Source organism: Dasypus novemcinctus, chromosome 24, assembly GCF_030445035.2.
Source record: "Dasypus novemcinctus isolate mDasNov1 chromosome 24, mDasNov1.1.hap2, whole genome shotgun sequence".
In the NCBI taxonomy this organism is placed as follows: domain Eukaryota; kingdom Metazoa; phylum Chordata; class Mammalia; order Cingulata; family Dasypodidae; genus Dasypus; species Dasypus novemcinctus.
In genome coordinates, this window is record NC_080696.1 from 23608028 (window position 1) to 23627007 (window position 18980).

General features: G+C 44.1%; 1 protein-coding gene across 5 annotated transcripts in view; it reads left to right on the forward strand.

Annotated features, from left to right (window-relative positions):
• Positions 1-8117, forward strand: part of SYNDIG1 (synapse differentiation inducing 1) — a 212485-nt gene extending 204368 nt beyond the window's left edge. For all 5 annotated transcript variants that reach the window (XM_004475057.4, XM_004475056.4, XM_004475054.3 and 2 more), the window contains exon 4: positions 4240-8117. In XM_004475057.4, coding sequence (XP_004475114.1) covers positions 4240-4398 — 159 coding nt within the window. In that variant the 3' untranslated portion in view covers positions 4399-8117. The remainder of the gene's footprint in view (positions 1-4239) is intronic.
• The last annotated feature ends 10863 nt before the right edge of the window (positions 8118-18980 follow it).

Sequence of the window (18980 nt, forward strand, 5' to 3'; positions counted from 1 at the left end):
CCTACAGTAAGGTGGGAGCTTTAGTAAAACCTACAGTTGGGTTGGGGTGGAAAAGCCTGGCATCCTTCCATGGGGTCTGAGCCACACTCAGCCACACTCCAATTCATCCAAGCTTGCCAGGCTCCATTCTCCCCATCAGATGGACCTCCAGATCATGAAAAGGAGATTCTGACAGCATAACAGAGTCCTGGATCCCCTCCATGCCTGTGTGGGCAAGATTGGAGTCTTCCTTCCTGCAAGCAGTTGCTCTCAACTTAAGTGGCCCATCCTCCAGTTTGCAGGGACTTGAGTCCAGATTTTAGCTCTGAGAGTCTGGTTTCCTGGGAAACCAGGATAGTTGGTCACAGTCATCTCAAGCTTGGTTGCACATAGGATCTCCTGGGAACTGCAAATGCACTGAAACCCTCATCCCATCCTATAGCTACCAACCCATTTTGCCTGGGGGGAGGGTTTAGACATCAGGACTTTTCAAAGTTCCCCAAGTTTTGATGTGCATCCAAGTGGGATAGCCCCAGCACCAAAGTCATTTTGAAAAGTCTCAGAAAGTGTTGACCTTACCCACAAAATCCCCTGGGGCCAGGTTCCTCAGTGGTGCTTGCTGAATGTGCACATATGGCTCAGAAGTTGCATGTGTCACCAGGGCATAGACAAGTTTAGATTCCCAGTTAGAACCAGCAAATGACATCTGTTCATTCCAGCCAAGAAGCATCCTGTAATGTTCCCCTGTCCTTGCTTAGAGATGCTGAGTTTGTTCTGTACTTTTCACCTCCTCTCTTCTTTTTCCTCCATTAAAGCTGTGGGTGGGAAGACCATGAAGAGGAACTGCCCTGAGATTCAAAATGAATTGTCTGAATCACCTTCTCATAAAAACATGCCTACTTGCAAAATCTAACCTGCAATATCAGGAGTTCATAGATGCATTGTCTTAGTTTGTCTGGGTTGCTACCATAAATACCACTCAATGGATTGGCTTAACAACAGGAATTTATTGATTCACAGTTTCAGAAGCTAGAATTCCAAAAATCAAGATATCAACAAGGTTTGCTTTCTCCCCAAAATCCACAGCATTCTGGTACTGGCTGTTCATGCCCTTTGGGGTTCCTTGGCTTGAATCTCTGCTTCCTGTAACATGGAGATGTCCTCCCTTTCTTCTGTCTGCTCTTCTGGTTCCCACTGACTTTTGGCTTCTGGCTTTTTATAAGGCCTCCAGTAATTGGATTAAGATCCACCTTCATTCAGTTGGGGGCACACCTTAACTAAAAATAGCATCTTCAAGCAGTCCTATTTACAATGGGTTCACACTCACAGGAAGGCAGATTCAGATTAAGAACACTTCTAAATTGGGCTACATAATTCAATCCACCATACCCCCAAGCACTAAGCAAGAAAACATGTCAAATAGCCTGTAGTTTCAGTCCAACAGTTGTCAGGATGGAAGTATTTCCTTAGTCTACTCCCTCTCAATGGGATGAGCAAGCTGTTGTGTAATGAGAGCTATCCATTTTCTGAAAGAAAATTAATGTCATTAGACCATGGTAAGTTGATTCTAGATGATGTAAACTGTGCCACTATCTCAGAGGAACTTGGACTCCAAGAGATCTCTGCTTCTATGAAATGAAGAAGCTGAAAAAACAGCCTATCCATTAAGGCCTTATCAGCTGTTTGACACATCTCAAACAGGTAGTACTTCTAACATGAGAAAATTCCTGGGTCTCCTGTTCAAACCATTGTCCTAGAATCAAACATAAAAATGTGGAACAAGTTCTCCCAGATTGCTGGACTTTTGAAATAAATAAGTAGAAGTGATTTTCATGCAGACATATTGGGTTCCCTGAGACCAGGGCAATGTTTGTGCTCAGAACCAGCTGAACAATGAGGTTCATAAAAAATTAGGGCAGAGAGAGCTTCAGTCCAGAGAGACCAAGTGCCACTACATTCCTCATAACTGCCACCAAAGACACTGGGGCATTGATAGACTCGGGGTTCATTCATTACATCCTATTTCCTGAGTTTCTACTGTCAACCCCTTACCCTACCCCCATCCCCAGGGCATAAGCTCTGACTCCAGGTCCAGAGCTGATAGGTGAACCCTGTCTCCTGGAGCTCACAACTAAGCAGGGAAGACAACTATTGAGCAAGTAGTTATCCAAGTCATGTGAACACTTATGATTTAGGGTAAGTCCCAAACCCAGGAGCTCCCTCCCTACAGGGGTATGCTCAGTCAGTTAAACTGGTGACCACCTATACTTTGTGTCTCTTTCCATCCTCTGATCCACCATCGCATCGTGATGGTGATAGCGGCAGGGATGTTGGCAAAGCTGGGGTTTTAGAAATCAATGCTCAGGAAGGACATTTCCAGTAAATTATGTTATAAGACACAGGGGTAGTTTGGAGTGCTGCTTGATAGCATGGAACTCAGCTAATTAAGACTTAATTAACTATATTGTCCCAGGAGGCAACTCATTTTGCATTCCCTTAGCTCTGCTTCATCAAAAATTGTCAGCAACAAACTCCCAAGCCAAAAAAGTTTGAGGGAAGCAAAAATATGAAGTGGCCTTCAAGATCAGGGGTTAGGGAAAAAGACCATTCCTAATCCAAGGCAAATTTCCAAATGCCATGAAATCAGGAATCAAGAGACTGCGGATGATGAAAATTCATATGCTGAGTCATCTATAAGTTTGATCCTTTTTGGTCCTTCTCAAAGGCGCTGGTGTTTCTAATCAGAGTAAATGAGCATGGCAATTCCCAAGCCTGCCAGTAAATGGAGAAATGTCCCTGATGCATGGAAACAGGGCTGGGGAAGATTCTGGTTTTCTTGAGACAGTCTGTGGAAGCAAGTTAAGGTACTCTCCTTGGGGGAAGGTGCGATGATTCCAGGTTGAGCACAAAGAAGCCACTGCTGTCTTGGGGCCTGTCTCATTCTGCATTGCAGGAAGCTCAGGAGGGGGTACCAGGTGTAGGTACCAAGCGAGCACCCCACCCCCATTTACTCAGGTAATCCCTCAGTGATGGCTACAGCTGAGTCACTTGACATTCCCCATAGGCTTGGTCATCAAAGTAGATAGACAATAGCAGAGAACCCCCAACGCAGCCAGCAGCCCGCCCACAATCCAACCAGCAGGCAGCTCCCAACCCAACCAGCAAGCAGCCCCCAATCCAACCAGTGAAAAGCCCCTAACCCAATGAACAGCAGCCTAAACACAGAAATGTTTACTTTCCTCACACAAGAAACCTGGGGCAGGAAACATCTGCCATTGGCTCAGAGCTTTAAAAGTATCAGCTCTGACTTCTATGCTGTTGTCTCAGCTCCTCCTTGTGGCTCCAAGGCATCCACCCACCTGCAGAATCAGGCCAACTGAACCACATTCCAAGGCAAGAAGGAGAAGGAAGAATTGTGCTATGCATGTGTCCCATTTCTTATCAGGAGAATGAAAACCTTCCCAGGATCCCCAGGAACTACATGGCCCCCCTCACTGCTAGGAGGTAGGGGGGCACAGGGCAGCATTCATTCTTCATGTCACCAGGAGAGTAGACACAGAGGAAGAGTCTAGAATGGTCTGTGGGCTCATCCACAAAATAGCAAATCAAATACAACAGCCAAACCTCCACATTACTGTCCAACTCAAGAAACATGACTCTTATTAAACCAACACCTCCTTGTGCAATTGAATGTCCAGAAATACAGGTGTTGGCATTGCATCAAACTATTTTATTAATGGATGAATTTTACCAACTCTAGCTGTGGGCAAGCATAGGGGATGTTCAGGGAATGAATGATTCATTCCATGGTCACATGATTACTGAGCAGCTAAAAGTCTTAAGTAACCTACAATTGATTTAATCACCTTATGCAATACTTTCCTCTCTTGGAAATAATAACTATAGTTCCTTTCCCCACACCCCCACTAAGTTGTAGAGATTAAACGAGGTAAGTGTGAACGTATGTTGGACAATTATGTTATTCAAATGAAAAAAAAATGTCATTCTAGGGTAGAGTGTACCCTTGGAGATGTGAAATCTAACCCATCCCTCACTTATTGGTGCCCTGAGATGCTCAGTTGGGTTATTCTCCATCATAACTGGGAATGAAAGCAGACCCCTCCCCACCCTGATATTTTCTACACTGGCAAGGATTCTCTGGAAGGTAGCCCTAAATAAGCCCTCCTCTCACTTAATTAGTTCAGACTTGCTTATGTTGACTTCCCTTTGCTTCTCCCTCTTTCCTCTCCAATTCTGCAGACAAACAAAGCTGTGGCCAAGGGTGACTTCCACCAAGCCAGCACCAGCTCCCGGCGGGCCCTATTCCTGGCTGTGCTCTCCATCACAATTGGAACTGGCATCTACGTGGGAGTGGCTGTGGCCCTCATCGCCTACCTCTCCAAAAACAACCACTTATGAGTTTCCTCAAGGCGCATGGGGGAGAACTTGCAGATCAGTTCTGGGTGGATGCAGAGAAAGTGGAGCTGGCATGGGATAGACACAGAGGGAGACAACTGTCCAATGATGTTCAGTATGAATTATTACAAAATGACTCCATGAAGCCCTGGAATTTTCTATCCATGGATTTCCTTTTTTATCCTTTAATTTTGTTTTCACAGCACTGTGTAGAACAAGAAATGGATGGGCACAGCAAACCCTTCCAAATGGAAGCTCCAAAGAAGATCTCAACCTATTGGACTGTCTCAGGAGGATTCCTGGTGGATGGATTCATGACGATGCAGCACTCTCAGTCAGTGCCTGGAAAGCCACCACATTAGCAATATACAAACTGCAAAACAATGCGTTTATTTTTTAAGGAACATGGTGCAATAGGCAGAGGTCAAGGGGATGTCTCTCCTCTGCTGTGGCTCTGCTTGACTGCTCTGGCATCCTCCTGTCCACACATCACAGCAGGGACTGAAGAGGAAAAGCCCATTACACACACACCAGAGAAGAGAGGCAGATCAATGCCTGGAAGGAGCCCCGGCTGTCACTGGTCTGTGAATTGTCCAGCCCTGAGAATGCAAACCAAACTAGCATGGAACCTGTCCCTAACCCAGTGTTTCTTTCACTCCACGCTGCCTCCAGCATAGAGACCCTCAGGCCTTCATGAAAGTGCCCAAACTCAGCAGCTACCATGCAGCAATATGGCAATCTAGGGGCCTGGCTGATCGAGTACTGGGAAGGCAGGCCACAGACCCTCCTCCCAAAACACTTCACAGAACAGAGGCCAGCATTTGCTCCAGCAGCTCATCGCAAAGACTCTGTGGACTCCACCTCAGCCTAAGGACACAAGGGATGCTTGTTGTCACTTGTGTTGATACTTGGTTATAAGCAATGACTCTAGTGATCTTATAAAGGAATCCTTCCTCTGCCCACTAAATGAATAGCTTATTTTCCTGACATTTTTTTAAGTAGCTACAATTGCTTCATGCTGCTTAACTTTATCAGATGAATGCTGAGAAATAAGTACTCACAAACATTTTAATACCATTTCATTGCTATTTTACCAGTGTCATTATTTAACAAAAATTTTCTTTTAGCTTTTTTGCTTAAGACTTTTCTTTCTAGTTAATATCAATCTTTGGGTCTTATTTATACTTTGCACTTGTCCCCAAAACCACAAAGCCTTCCAGGACTCAGCTACTGAATCAGTAGTAGGGACTTCTAAGATGAGAATCACAAATGGCCATGGTTGCTTAAATTTCTACCTAGAGTGCCATTAATATTTCCTAATACCTGCAGTGAACACAGACGCTATCTCTTATGACAGTAGTTCCACCTGCAGCATTTGAAAAACTCCTGATGCCTGAGTCTTAGTTCCATAAATGCAGATTGGATTGATTGAGGATATAGCCTGGCAAATCCAACATGCAGCCAAGGTTGAAAAACACTGCCCCAGAGTAAGGAACACAGATTTGATTTCTCTTACCTTACATTCTTCCCCCGACCTTGAATATTTAATATTCTAGAAACTATTAGAACCACCTTCCTGGGTCGAATTAAATATCCATCCAGAATATTTCTCTGATGGATACCCCACAAACACACTCTGATATAACCTTAAGAAGAGAAAGCCCTAAGAAGGCCACAAGTGTCAGAGTAACGTGGTGATATAGAGCATGGGTTTGAGGTAAAACCAACCTGTACTTGGATCCAGTTGTGCTACTTTCTAGCTATGTGATCTTGGGTAAATTTCTGAACCTTTCTGAGCTTTATCTCTAGAAGATGATAAGTAAGGCTTACCCACAGGGATTGCTGGGTTAACGGATAAAGTTCCTGGCATGGGATCAGTGTCCACACTGACCTCATGGTGAATGTGCTCCTTGTTATTATCAATGTCCTTTTAACATCCTGTAACTTATTTGTGTCTTTCCATCTTCTCAGCCCAATCTCTCAGGGTTTATTCATCATAGACTGCTCTGTAAAGTGGCGTTCTTTGTATTTGTCCTTAAACAACCTATTTTAAGTTCCAGAGGTGGCCACAAATATGATTCCATATTTGCATTTGATTAAGAAGTAGAATTCATCTTCTAAAACCTCTCCCAATATTTCCATGGCCATGATCATGGTTGCTCTACTCAAGATGCTCTGAGTCCAGGAATTTTATTTCCTGCTAGCCTAACTTCCCAGTTTCAGCCTCTCTTTCCAATGAAGAAGCCTCAGTTTAAAAGAGTTTGGCCTTCTTTGTACTTTCTCAAGCTCTGTCAAGTCTTTCTCAAGGACCAGGCACCAAGACAACATGAAGTGCCATGCTAGTAGGAATATCTGAGGGTCAAGGTCAAACTGTGTTGGAGAAAACCCAAAAAAACACATGGATCCAGCAGTTCAATCACTTGGTAGGTGAATATGTGCAAATCTGTGCACCCATCTGCAGGTAATAAAATGCTGCTGAAAAATCTGCTTTACCCTTTCCTGGGGCAAAACTTTATGTTTTGCTTTAGCTCCTTTAATTCTTATAAAAATTCTTTATGACAACAATTTTATTGGTGGAAACCCAAAAACCAGAAGTAATTTTCCCAAAGCTGCATAGCCAGGAAATGACAAAGTCAAGACGCAACCCTGACCATTGGATTCTAACACCCTTGGGCTACCTGTGACACCATGTTGCCTTCATTATTGCTTTACAAAGCAAGACTGCATTTTGGTCCCAATCACACTGTTAGTGGGCCAAGTCTCAGATACTTGAAAGGTATTTTGTTTTATATTTGGGAAGCATGCTTTTCTCAGAGGTAGTGAAGTAGGGAGAAGGATGGGGATAACCCCATGGATATTAACTATGGAAACATGGTTAGGTTTTATCCCGTTCCTCTGCACCATGGTCTCCCTCCCACATCCTTAGAGGTATCCATGACATCCCTCTTTTTCTCACAAGCCTCTTTGTTCTCAGCCAGAAGCAGCATTCTCCATGGCTAGCTAAGTTGAAAGTAGCACAGAAGGTACTGTCTACAAGGAGCCTAGACAATCCATGTTGGATTAAATGACCTTCCCCAAAATCTGGTTTCCTTGTGTGGACATGAAAAAGAATCACCATGGTCTCACATTCCTTTACAGAAACCCCACCTTACCATATATCCCCATTTCACCAGGAAGTCCCACCTTACCAGATAACTCCACATACACCAGATGGCCACATTTACCAAGTATCCCCAACTTCACCAGGTGGCTCCATCTCACCAGGTATCACTGAATTCACCAGATGACTCCAATTGACCAGGTATCCCAGCTTTCCCAAGGGAGCTAAAGAGGGTCCCTAGGAGAACAGGATGGGGAGCAACTGCCTCTGTGGGTCTGATGATGCTAAGGACCACCTCATGTTTTAGCAGCCTCCTGGGCTTTAAATACATCAATGGAGCAGCCTTCCCATTCCCCAACAACATCTACCACTCCCTGGAAATGTGCTAAGTGGTACCATGGCCAAGGTCATGCCTGAAGCTGCCCTTTGCAGAACTCAGGTCTGGGTTTCAGGGCCTTGTCCCTGAATTTTCACAGGAGTCTTAGAACCATGAGTGGGCTGACTAAAAAGCCAGCCTTATGAGAACATTGTTTGGTTCCCCCACAGTCTGCCTGCATTTGTTGCCTATATAGGTGATTACATCTGTGACCCAATTTGCAATAAACTGTTAAGTGTAAATTCAGCACTTGAGTTGGGGCTGGCCTCTTGGAAAATACACTCTCCTATCTCCAATCTAGAGACCACTTTTGCATTTCTACTCTGCTATGAGGATGCTGGGGAACTGTCAAATAGGTGCCAGAAAAGGTCTGAGGCTTTGGCTGTGATGTTCCCTATCGTCCATGGCCTCTCTGGCCTTCAGAATGAGTCCCTTTTACCCACTTGCCTAAATATTCAGTTCATCTTTGCAAACCAATGACAGACCCTGAAAACAAAGACACTCAGGGCTGGCAGCCAACTGGCTTCCTGCCAAACAAGCTTGTAAATTGAGTAATGAATTTGTTAGTTCACTGAGCTGCAGAGGAGGAGTCTGAGCCCCAGGTGGTATGAGAAAGGCACCAGCAGGGAGCTGCCAGCCCTGCATTTTAAGGCACAGTAGGACTTGGTTTCACGTGGCAGGAGGTTGTACTGCGCTGCGGGAAGGAGTGACAGTGCCCGGCTTTCTGTGGCCTAAGAAAAAACTCTGGGAGGATGTGAAGAGCAACACAGCTTGCCCACACTGCAGGGTATAGTGGCAACTGAGAGTGGGGATTCCGTGAGCATCTTGGTTGTAGAAGGCGGCAGTGTGAATGATTCATGGCGCAAGAAGGAATCTCTGGGCTCTAAAACTATGTCCAGTCTACCATGTTGGAAAGGCAGTATGGCAGGAATGGGGGAGGGGTAGATTTTGAGGTGACAGGGCAGAATGTGGATGCCTCCAGGGAGAAACACCTGCTAGCCTGGGCTTTCCAAACCCAAACAATGGTGAGAGCAGGAGCTCATGGTTGCAATTGGAATCTATATTTGCTTTACCTGGAAAATGTGACAAGTAAGTTTGTGTTCAAAAAGGAAGTGGAAGGATTAATTCCTCTGGGTTTTGTTGCTTTGTTTTGGTTTTGAAAACCTTTGGGGTAGAACAGTTTGTTAAAAAAAAAAAAAAAACCTTTTGAAAGACCAAATGCAGGATATGTGTGGGCAGGGCGGGATCACAACTAAGAAGCAAGCACCAAACAGGTCCCAGACTAATTTCTGGAACTTTGCTTCAGGCTTTCTGCTTCTGCTGGAGCTCAGCAATACACTGTGATTGCTCTGGCCACTTCGGCCCTGGTCTTAGCAATGAAGGGCTGCCAGGAAACACAGTTGTTCTCAAGGGCTGCACCTTGGAGGCCGTGGGAGCAGAAGTCCCAGCTCTAGGCAGTGGTGACTGTCCCTGAGCTGAGCATGGTTATAAGTCTCCTATCATCAAATGATAGTACAGAATGAGCCAAGCCAGAGAAAATGGTCTTGTGTCAGAACTCAGCATCCAGGCATGCATGCAATCCATAAAGATTAATTACAAGCTGCTGGGCTTGGCACCAGTTCTGTACCAGAGAGAGTATCCCCTGCATCCCATACTGCATCTAAGACTCTGCACTTTTTCACTCAAATAAGGTAATTTGGGGCTAACTTGAAAACATATGAAGTGGTAGGTAGATAGATAGATGATAGATAGATAGATAGATAGATAGATAGATAGATAGATAGATAGATAGATAGATAGATAGATGATATATATTCATAGGTGGATGATAGATGTCAGAATGATGATGGAGATAAGTGATGGATGGGTGGATGATAAAGATATAAATAGGGAGATGGATGGACGGATGATAAATTAGAGAGATATAGATAGGTAGGTAGAGATCCAGATGCAGAATAAATATATAGATATAGAGACATAGATGTAGACATAGATATAGGATATATAGATACATATATAGATATATAGAATAGATATACAGATATAGAATAGATACACATATAGAATAAGGACATAGATATAGATTTAGATATATAGATATATGAAGAGCTGATATATAGATGGAGACATAAGTATAGATAGGGAAATAGAATGGATATGCATATACATGTATATATCAATATGATATCTATGTATCTATATGAGTGAGAGAGAAAGATGACTCAAAATCAGCAGTGCTGACTCCACCATATAAAATCATAAGCTAATATTCTCCATTCTCTCAGGCCTTCAACTGTGAGATTCTCATGAGATCTGAGTCCAACTCATGGCTCAGCCTAAAAATAAACAATGACTTGGGCCTATTGCCTGTCTACACCAAGAATCCACATTTGGGTTATAACTACTTTATTAAATGAATCAAGAATTTTAGAATGGGATGAGATGGGGATTACTGAGTGTTCTTCTCAATCACCTCATCTAATGTCTTCTTCCCCTGAATATAGTCCTAGTGTGTGTGTTACAAATACTTTTTTTTCCTATTTGAATTGGCTAATGTAGCATTCCTGATAAATAGAAAGAGTCTGCTAAGAGTAGCTCTGTATATGCTAAAGGGCTGAATTAGTTAAAGGCTTGATAAAGAGCTATAAAATCTCTCCAGTTTAGCACAATGAAGCAAACCTTTCATTTATTCTCTCAAGGGATTCTTGTGTAATTAGAAGCAAGAGATAGTCATTGTTCAGCAAAGTCTTTTAATTTAGAAACAGAGATCAAGCCCACTTCAGTATTTCTTAATCTTCATTTTGGTCCATAATGGGAAATGATGAAGGAATTAGCATTTGCCAAAATCTACATTTATTCTGAAATCTTTTAGGATATGCTATTGGGGTAGAAGTCCTCACCAGATGAAGCTGCCCTGATTATTATTCCCAAATAAAAACCCTGCTGTTCAAGTATCCCAAACCAACACTTCATGTGGCATATTATGCATTCTCAAACAATAATAGGTCTTGTAAAAATAATATATCTTAAATGTCAAGAGAGAATCTTCAAGTAAAAATAATCTAAGAAAATGTTTTTTAAAAATGAAGATGGCATTGCAAACAGCTTTTACCTAATAGATCTGATTTCACATTTGTAACAGCCCTAGACAGAACTAATATCCTTACCTTCAGATGAGGAAACTAGAGGTCAGAAGGGTGTTTCCCCACTGTCATTCAATGAGGAAGTGATAAATCTTGGGTCCAGGCTCAGCCATGTAATACTGAGGAAGTACCTTCCCACCTGTCACCAAGCATGCAGACTCTGTAGACTACACACATCTCTCCCCACATTTCACTGAAACACTGGGCAATGAAGACATCAGACTGTGTCCACCCAGACAGTGCATCCCACTCACAGATGTGACAAGCCTGGCGGGAAGATCTGTGGCAGGAGAGAATGTGGGAAGTCACATTTCTTCCAAATGTCTGGGCCCAATGTGTGTCTTCCCCTGGAACAAACAAGAAAGAGAATTTCTCCTCCACTCCTTACCCAACCAGTGCGTTCAGCATCAAATCCACAAGGAAGTGGTAATGAGCAGTGGTGGAGGCTGGAGGCTTAAAGTCAGGAAGAAATGAAGCCAGAGCCCTGGATGACCTATCACCTGCACAGAGGTAATTAAGAGATAAAGAAAACAAGAACCTTGTGCTCAGGCCACAGCTCTAAGGGGAGCTAATCTCTGAGTTCTGATATAACACCTTCATGAAAGGTTAAGTCAGGAAGCCAGATACACTCATGACTAGGTATAAAAGGAGTGAGGCTGAGAACAAGGGATTTGGAGACCCACTAAATGAACTTGGGGTATTCTAAGGGGCCAGCAGACCATCTTTCTCCTCCACCTTCACTGACCTTATTGGGAAGTCCACACTTTCCATGGTCCTCAGAAATAGATCTTTCTAGAGCCCCGGAGTGGGGAGTCAAAGTCACTTCTAAATCACCGGAAGTTCCCCAGGAGTGAGAAGTGAGTAGTGTGGTAGAGACTGAATTTAGGCTATCTGTGAGGAAACCCATGTTCCCAGGCACTCAGCCTCCCATCAAGGAGGTGCTGGTCATGTTCCCCTCACTATTTGTGGCTGGATACCCAGAACAGACTCAGAATTGGAAATGTGTTGGCAGAGGGTGAACTTTTAAGGCAATTAAGAAGCAGAGGGGTAGAGGGAGAAGCTGGTCTGACATACAGTTCCAATAGAAACCTCAACTGGTTCCAAAGGGAACTTGGGCTGGGATGGTTGTGAAAAGATGTTCTACCTTGAGACAAGGGAACTGGGCCTTTACCTGAACCCTCCCTGCCATGAACCAGGCATTGCAGGAGCTGCCCCAGGGGAAGGGGTGTGACTGCATCAATGGTTCTGAACCAGGGGTGATTTTGACCCTTAGGTGATATCTGGCAACATCTGGAGACATTTGCAGTTGTCATCACTGGTGTTGGAGAATGCAACTGGCATCTAATAGGTAGAAGCCAGGGATGCTATTAAACACCCTAACATGGTCCTACAATACAGAATCATTTTTCTCCCAAATGTCAACAGTGCTGAGAAATCCAGTATTACATTATCCTTTGGAAAACTGTACTAGGAACCCTCCAGGTAGAGCAACAACCAGGCCAGGAAAGCTTAGGTCCCCTGCAGACCAACTCCCCTAGTGAAGCCCCTTTTCAAGGCCTAACTAAAGAAAGGAGAAGGAAGAGGAAAGAGTGAGAGACTCCACCCCCTCTTCCATTTTCAGAAGAGGCCTGCTGAGTTCATCAGTTTCCAGAGTCCCACATCTACCTGACTTTACCTGCACAAGTATTGACTTTAGTAAAACAATAACATAATTATAGCCCCTCACATTTGATGACTTTATACTTCATTAGTAAAGCTTTCTTTCTCATTAGATCATTGAATCCTGCAGCATGGGATTATTGGCCCCCTTCATAGAGAATGACACCCAGACTCCATTCAGCAAGGGTGACGAATGACTCAGATTGGCAAAGCCAGACCATAGTGAAAAGAACTCAGTTCCCACCCACAGTGCCAGAGCCACAGCCAGGGTGCCACTCATATGAAACCAGGCACAGGTATAGCAGTGTGCTTGCTGCCATTCCCACGACATTGTCCCAGCTGTCCCAGACTAACCCTGGGAATCATCTCTGGGGGCCACCCATAAGCTCATGGTCAAGAAATCAGATCCATATAGCCAGAGCTCATCACTGGAAAGATGCGGTTTCTTCAACCCTGCTGGATGAAGGAGGAGAGGGGTGGTTAAATACTGAGGCTTCCAAGGTTTAGCAGTTGCCACAGGCATGCTTCATTGTAAATTAATTAGCAGGATCATAGGCAGCTTCAACATTTCTATGAACAGAACCAGAGGTGCAAGGCAGATGGGTGGCCAATTCCATGCCAGAGCAGTTGGACAGGTTTTTGCTGAGCACCTACTGTATACCATGTCTATGAAGGACCCCTAGAAGGAAAAGATGAGGAGATCAGATCCTTACCAGGGAGGAAATTCACAGCTTCACCTGGGAGTGAAGAAGCAGGAGCAGAGACAGTGGGCACAAAGGTGATGTGATGAGCACAGAATGGGGGACATCAGGGCTATAGACCATACAGGTCCAAGAGCAATTGTAAAAAGGAGCTGGTATATCAACCTCCAAGATTTGTTTTTTCCTTCATCCCTCTTTGGAGATGCTCTCAGCTCTTAGACTTTTACTTACACTATTTGTAAATGTAAAATCCTGGTCCATTGTGCAACCCATCAACAAGAACTGTAGAAGTGATGGGTTATCTGCCAGGTACCTGCCTCACTCAGCTTCATGGAAGATATGGAAACACTTTCCAAGTCCAACCTAACTAGGGTGATGGTCCCATTTCCCAAAGGTCACATCTAAGCAGCTCAAAGCATTCTCATCCATTCATTCATGCAATTCATTATCAAGCATTTGCTTTGTGCCAGGTGTTGCCAGGCAAGTCCTCATTTTTCATGGGCTAACAAGCCTCCTTGAAAGTAATAAGCTGTGGTTGAAGATTCATTTCTGCTTTGAGTCACAAGGAATGCATCATTCTAAAATTAGCAATAAAGTAACTATGACAATGAGGATAACAGACATTCAGGGAGAGCAGGTTTCTGCCAATCACCAAATTCTATGTAAGCTCTATGCAAACATTATGTGTTAATGACCTTGTCCAGGTGAAAAGTTCTGTTAGGATCACCAGGTCCAGAGGAAAGAAGCATAGATGAGGTAAGGGCACAAGCTAGTAAAAATTGGCACACCAGCATGGGACCCTCTTCACTTCACAAGGGAGTCCCTGGGGGCTGCCTACCTTAACTTGATGGTTTTGGTGGGCTCTCCAGATACTAACCACATGGGAACAACTGTCTTGGGACATGCACCATAGGGCAGAGCAGGAGTACCAGAGAGCCAAACCCCCAGAAGATGACTGCCGGATATGCCCATAGCTTTTCGGGTTTTCCTTGAGCATGTCCAGGAACACTTAGCAGTGGGGGAGGCAAAATGTCCAGACTGCCAAAGGCCCTCATGAGCCTACGTGAGAGCAAATGCCAACTAAACCCATTCATCAATACCCTATGTCCCGCTCAGAGATGCACTGTTCAGGAACCACCCTTCCATGCCCAGCTGTGAGGGGCATGGCAGCTGGCAGTTTCCAGAACACAGTTCCTTTAGGCTTTTGAGCCATGGTCATGCTTCTCCCTGACCAGCCCTACTCAGTGACCCAGCATAACAGGGGCACAAGGCCTGGCCATTTGCTTCCAAAACAGGACTCCTCTGCCAGTGACTTTGCTTTGCAATTGGCCAGCAGATAGCAGCAATTGGCATCATGACCTGAAGTTCCTGGGCCATTCCAACTTCCCCTGTCTCTTACTTACAAGTATTTCTCCCCAGTAAACCCTCCTAACTCCATCTTGGCATTGCTTTCCAGGGAACCTAACTACCTAACTGGTGACAGTCCCCATTTGTGTGGGTGAGGTATGGAAAGTTTAGGAAATTGAAGCTCACCTTTAGGAAAGTCAAAGATATGACCATAATTCATGAGTGGCTAGAGACTAACCATACAGGTTTTCCCACTTCTCCTTATCAAAAACAACCACCCATATTTACAATCTGTGAAGTACATTCACATGCCTCTTTTCAATCCCATGCAACTCCAAGCTTCCTCTTCACAGATGAGGGACTCAGAATCCTCCAGGAACTGGCTAGTGGATTCTCTTCCTTCTGTGATTGTTAAGTTCTTGGCTAGGTTATGATGTCCATTTGTCCAGCCAAGCAAGCACTGGACTGATCATTACTGTGAGTGTATTTCATAGATGGCTTTAAGTCAGGTGTTCTTAACCAGGAGTCCACAGACCCCCAAGGAGTCTGTCAAAAGATTTCACGGGGTCCGTGACTTGAATTGAAAAAAAATCAACTTATTATCTTTATTTTCTCTGACCTTCAACTGAAATCTAGGACTTCTTTCACTTATTTTTTTAAAATTTTATTTTATTTATTTATTTTTTTAAAAATATTACATTCAAAAATATGAGGTCCCCATTCACCCCCACCACCACCACCCCACCACTCCCCCCACAGTAACACTCTCCCCCATCATCATGACACATCCATTGCATCTGGTGAGTACATCTCTGGGCATCGCTGCACCCCATGGTCTGTGGTCCACACCATAGCCCACACTCTCCCACGTTCCATCCAGTGGGCCATGGGAGGACATACAATGTCCGGAAATTGTCTCTGCAGCACCACGCAGGACAACTCCAAGTCCTGAAAATGCCTCCACATCTCATCTCTTCCTCCCATTCCCCGCACCCAGCAGCCACCATGGCCACTTTTTCCACACCAATGCCACATTTTCTCGATTATTAACCACAATTGTTCATGAATAGAATATCATTAAGTCCACTCTAATCCTTACTGTATTCCTCCTTCCTGTGGACCTTGGTTGTGTCCATTCTACATCTATGTCAGAGGGGGCTTAGATTCCACATGGATACTGGCTGCAATCCTCCTGCTTTCAGTTGTAGGCACTCTAGGCTCCATGGTGTGGTGGTTGAGAAATTACAGTAGTATTCATTTCACCTGACTTGCAAAGGGGTTCGTGGAACAAAAAAGGTTAAGAACCTCTGCTCTAAGTCAGCAGTCAGTTGATTACACCCAAGAAAGCTGCCTTCAGCAATGAGAGAAATCTCTTCCTCCAGTCAGTGGAAGCTTTAAAGGGATAATTGAGAAGTTCAGCAGTCAAAAATAATTTCTATCTTAACTTCAGCTGGTCAGCTTCTCCTGGATAATTTGTCATCACCTTCATTGGAGTTTCCAATTTGCAGTTTCTCCTGGGGAATTCAACATCACCTTCATGGAGTTTCCAACTTGCAGTCTGCCCTATGGAATTTGGACTTGCCAATCCCCATGGTCACATGAGCTAATTCCTACAATGAATCACTTGTTATTTATATACACACACAAACACACATGTATCCCGTCAATTCTGTTTCTATGGAGAACACTTACTACTACACCTTTTCTTGAGCTACTGACACCAGAATCTTCACTCCTTTCCCTCCATTCTTTATCTGTTTTCCTTCACACTTGCCAATACAAAGAGACTCCTGCTCTCAAAGGTATCCACTGAAGGCTGGAAGGGAAGGTGTGCAGCATTGCTCTCTGACAGCTGCAATTTCTCTCTTCAGCCCACACTGTCTCATTCTGAGGGAGACAAATTTGACAGGCATGGCAAATGTATTCAGAATCCACAGCAGAGCACAAACTTTTGTTGCTCTGGAAAAGACTCAGCTTGTGTGTGTTTGCAGAAGATCCTTATTAGCACAACTGCCATGGAAAGGGTGTAGTTACTGTTAGCATCAATGCTTGGAGAACCATGATTTGAAGATGGTAGTTTATACTATTTTTCATTCTGTAGCTCCCTGTTCAAAAACTTTCTTAATTTTCACTTGTCTATCTCCTCCAGGACTAAAGCTCAGCTCAGTTGTTTCAGAAGTGAAGCTGAATTATGATGGCGTGGGTGAAATTCTTGTCACTTCTAAGTACATATTTCAGTTTGAAAGTTCTAAAAGCCAATTTGAACCTTTGAAAAATGAACATGTCCAGGTCCCACACCCAGAGCCCCACATGGAAATAAGGAAGAGCAAAGAAGTTTGAACAAGTAGACTGTCTGAGTCAGCTTCCTGCACCACTTCAGCAGCCCAAGACATCCTTCCAGCAATCCAAGGTGCAAGGAACCCGGCATCCTTCCCATCAGTTGCTGCCTGTCCATGAGCCACAAGTTGTGGTTTTCCTATCACTAATTCCTTAACATTCTTTTGGGGCCTTCCAGACCTAAACTTCTAGTGGAACTCTTGCACTTTGCTCATATTTAGTAAGGTTAATGTTTTGCACCTGTCTGAGGACCAGCAGGTGCACCAATGCCCAGAATGTCAAAAGACAATGCAGAGTCCTCCAAAAACATCATCCCCCAGAGATGGGGGCTTAGAGGTGTTTGATGGAGGACATGTTGTGTAGGTCTCCTTCTGACCACTTCAACAGACTGGCCTCTCCTCTCCATGACCAATGGAGGCCCTGATTTTCTCAGGCCTCCCTTGTCCTTTATCCCCTTGTCCCCAAGATATCTTCCCAGGCCACTTGCTGATCCATGTCTTGCCCATTTTTAAGGCCAGCAGAGGACCACCTTCTCATAAATCTTTCTTTGACCCCCCTCCCCTGAGTCTACAGGAACCACTGCCCTATCTGAACTCTGGAGTATTTAACCTTAGGCCCCCACCTGCCACTCAATCTTAATAGATGGCTGTACATGACTAGCTCTTCCCTCACTCATCCAACAAATTTTCATTGCAGACCTAGTCAGAGCTCAGTGCTACTCTGAGCCAGGAGCTTCCAATGACAAATAATAGGAAGCCTCAGGCTTTGTGGGGGGAAAGTGATGATCACACAAACCAGTAGCCAATGAAGTAACGCAGAGAATGATGAGGTCTATGAAATAACAAAGGCAGGGGGATGGAATGGATGTGGCTGGGGCTATGATGGGCACACTAGGGGGAAGTCAGGAATGGTCAGTCAAAGGTGGTAACATTGAGCTGTCCTGAAGCCAACTCAGGTGTCATTGACACAAAAGCCCTGGAATAGCGGAGGACCTATCACCTGGCAAACTGCATGATCAGATCATTTTTTGAACCTCACTTACCTTCAGTGATGGTAATAGTTAACATGTACCTGAAGCCAGCTCAAGTCAGCTGCTCTATGATGTCCTCTGCCCACGAATGAGAGAGGGGCCCGGACCTAACAAAATCATCAACAAACTCACTTCCCATTTCCCTTCTTTCTGTATCTCATCGGTAGAGGATGTGAGAACATAGAGATGAGAAATGTAAAAGGTTGGATTGCTAGAATGAGCAGTGAGTTCAGGCTGTCTCATCAGGGTGGTGAAAAATACCACCTCTGATAACAATATTCACCAATGAAAGTGGATGGCTATATTTAGGTCTTACAAGATCTCTGGAACTGCATCTCAAGCAGGAAAGAGTTTCTCAAAGAGCATTAAGTGAAAGACTCAGATGGTCAAAATAAACTTTGAACATTTTTTTAATTGGCATCAAATACCAGTACATGTGATTCTGGGTTTGCACCCCTGGAGAGTAATACACCTGTATTCACTATCATGTACACAAGAGATATTGCAAAAAGGAATCCTTTAATAAGGAATCCTCTCCATATTTTGCTGCTGACAACACTGCAGCAAATTCACAAAGATTCTAGCTTACTAACTTTTCCTACTGGTGCTTATTATTTTAGTGTTCTGGAGATAGTTTGACAGTTTTTCTTTCACTGAGCTGGTCTCTCTGCAGGGCCATCAGTTACTTCTCTGATTTTTCCTTGAGAATATTGATGGAACCATCAGCAACCATAAGCCATCTTCCCCCTCAGCAACATTTTCACTCCCTAGTCAGTGCCAGGAAAACCTTAAAATCTCACAGGCATTCTCTCCATGAGCTTTACTTAAAATGCATTGATTTTTTTTCAGGCTTGATTGCATTTACTGCCTCTGGGTAAATGCTTATTGATTG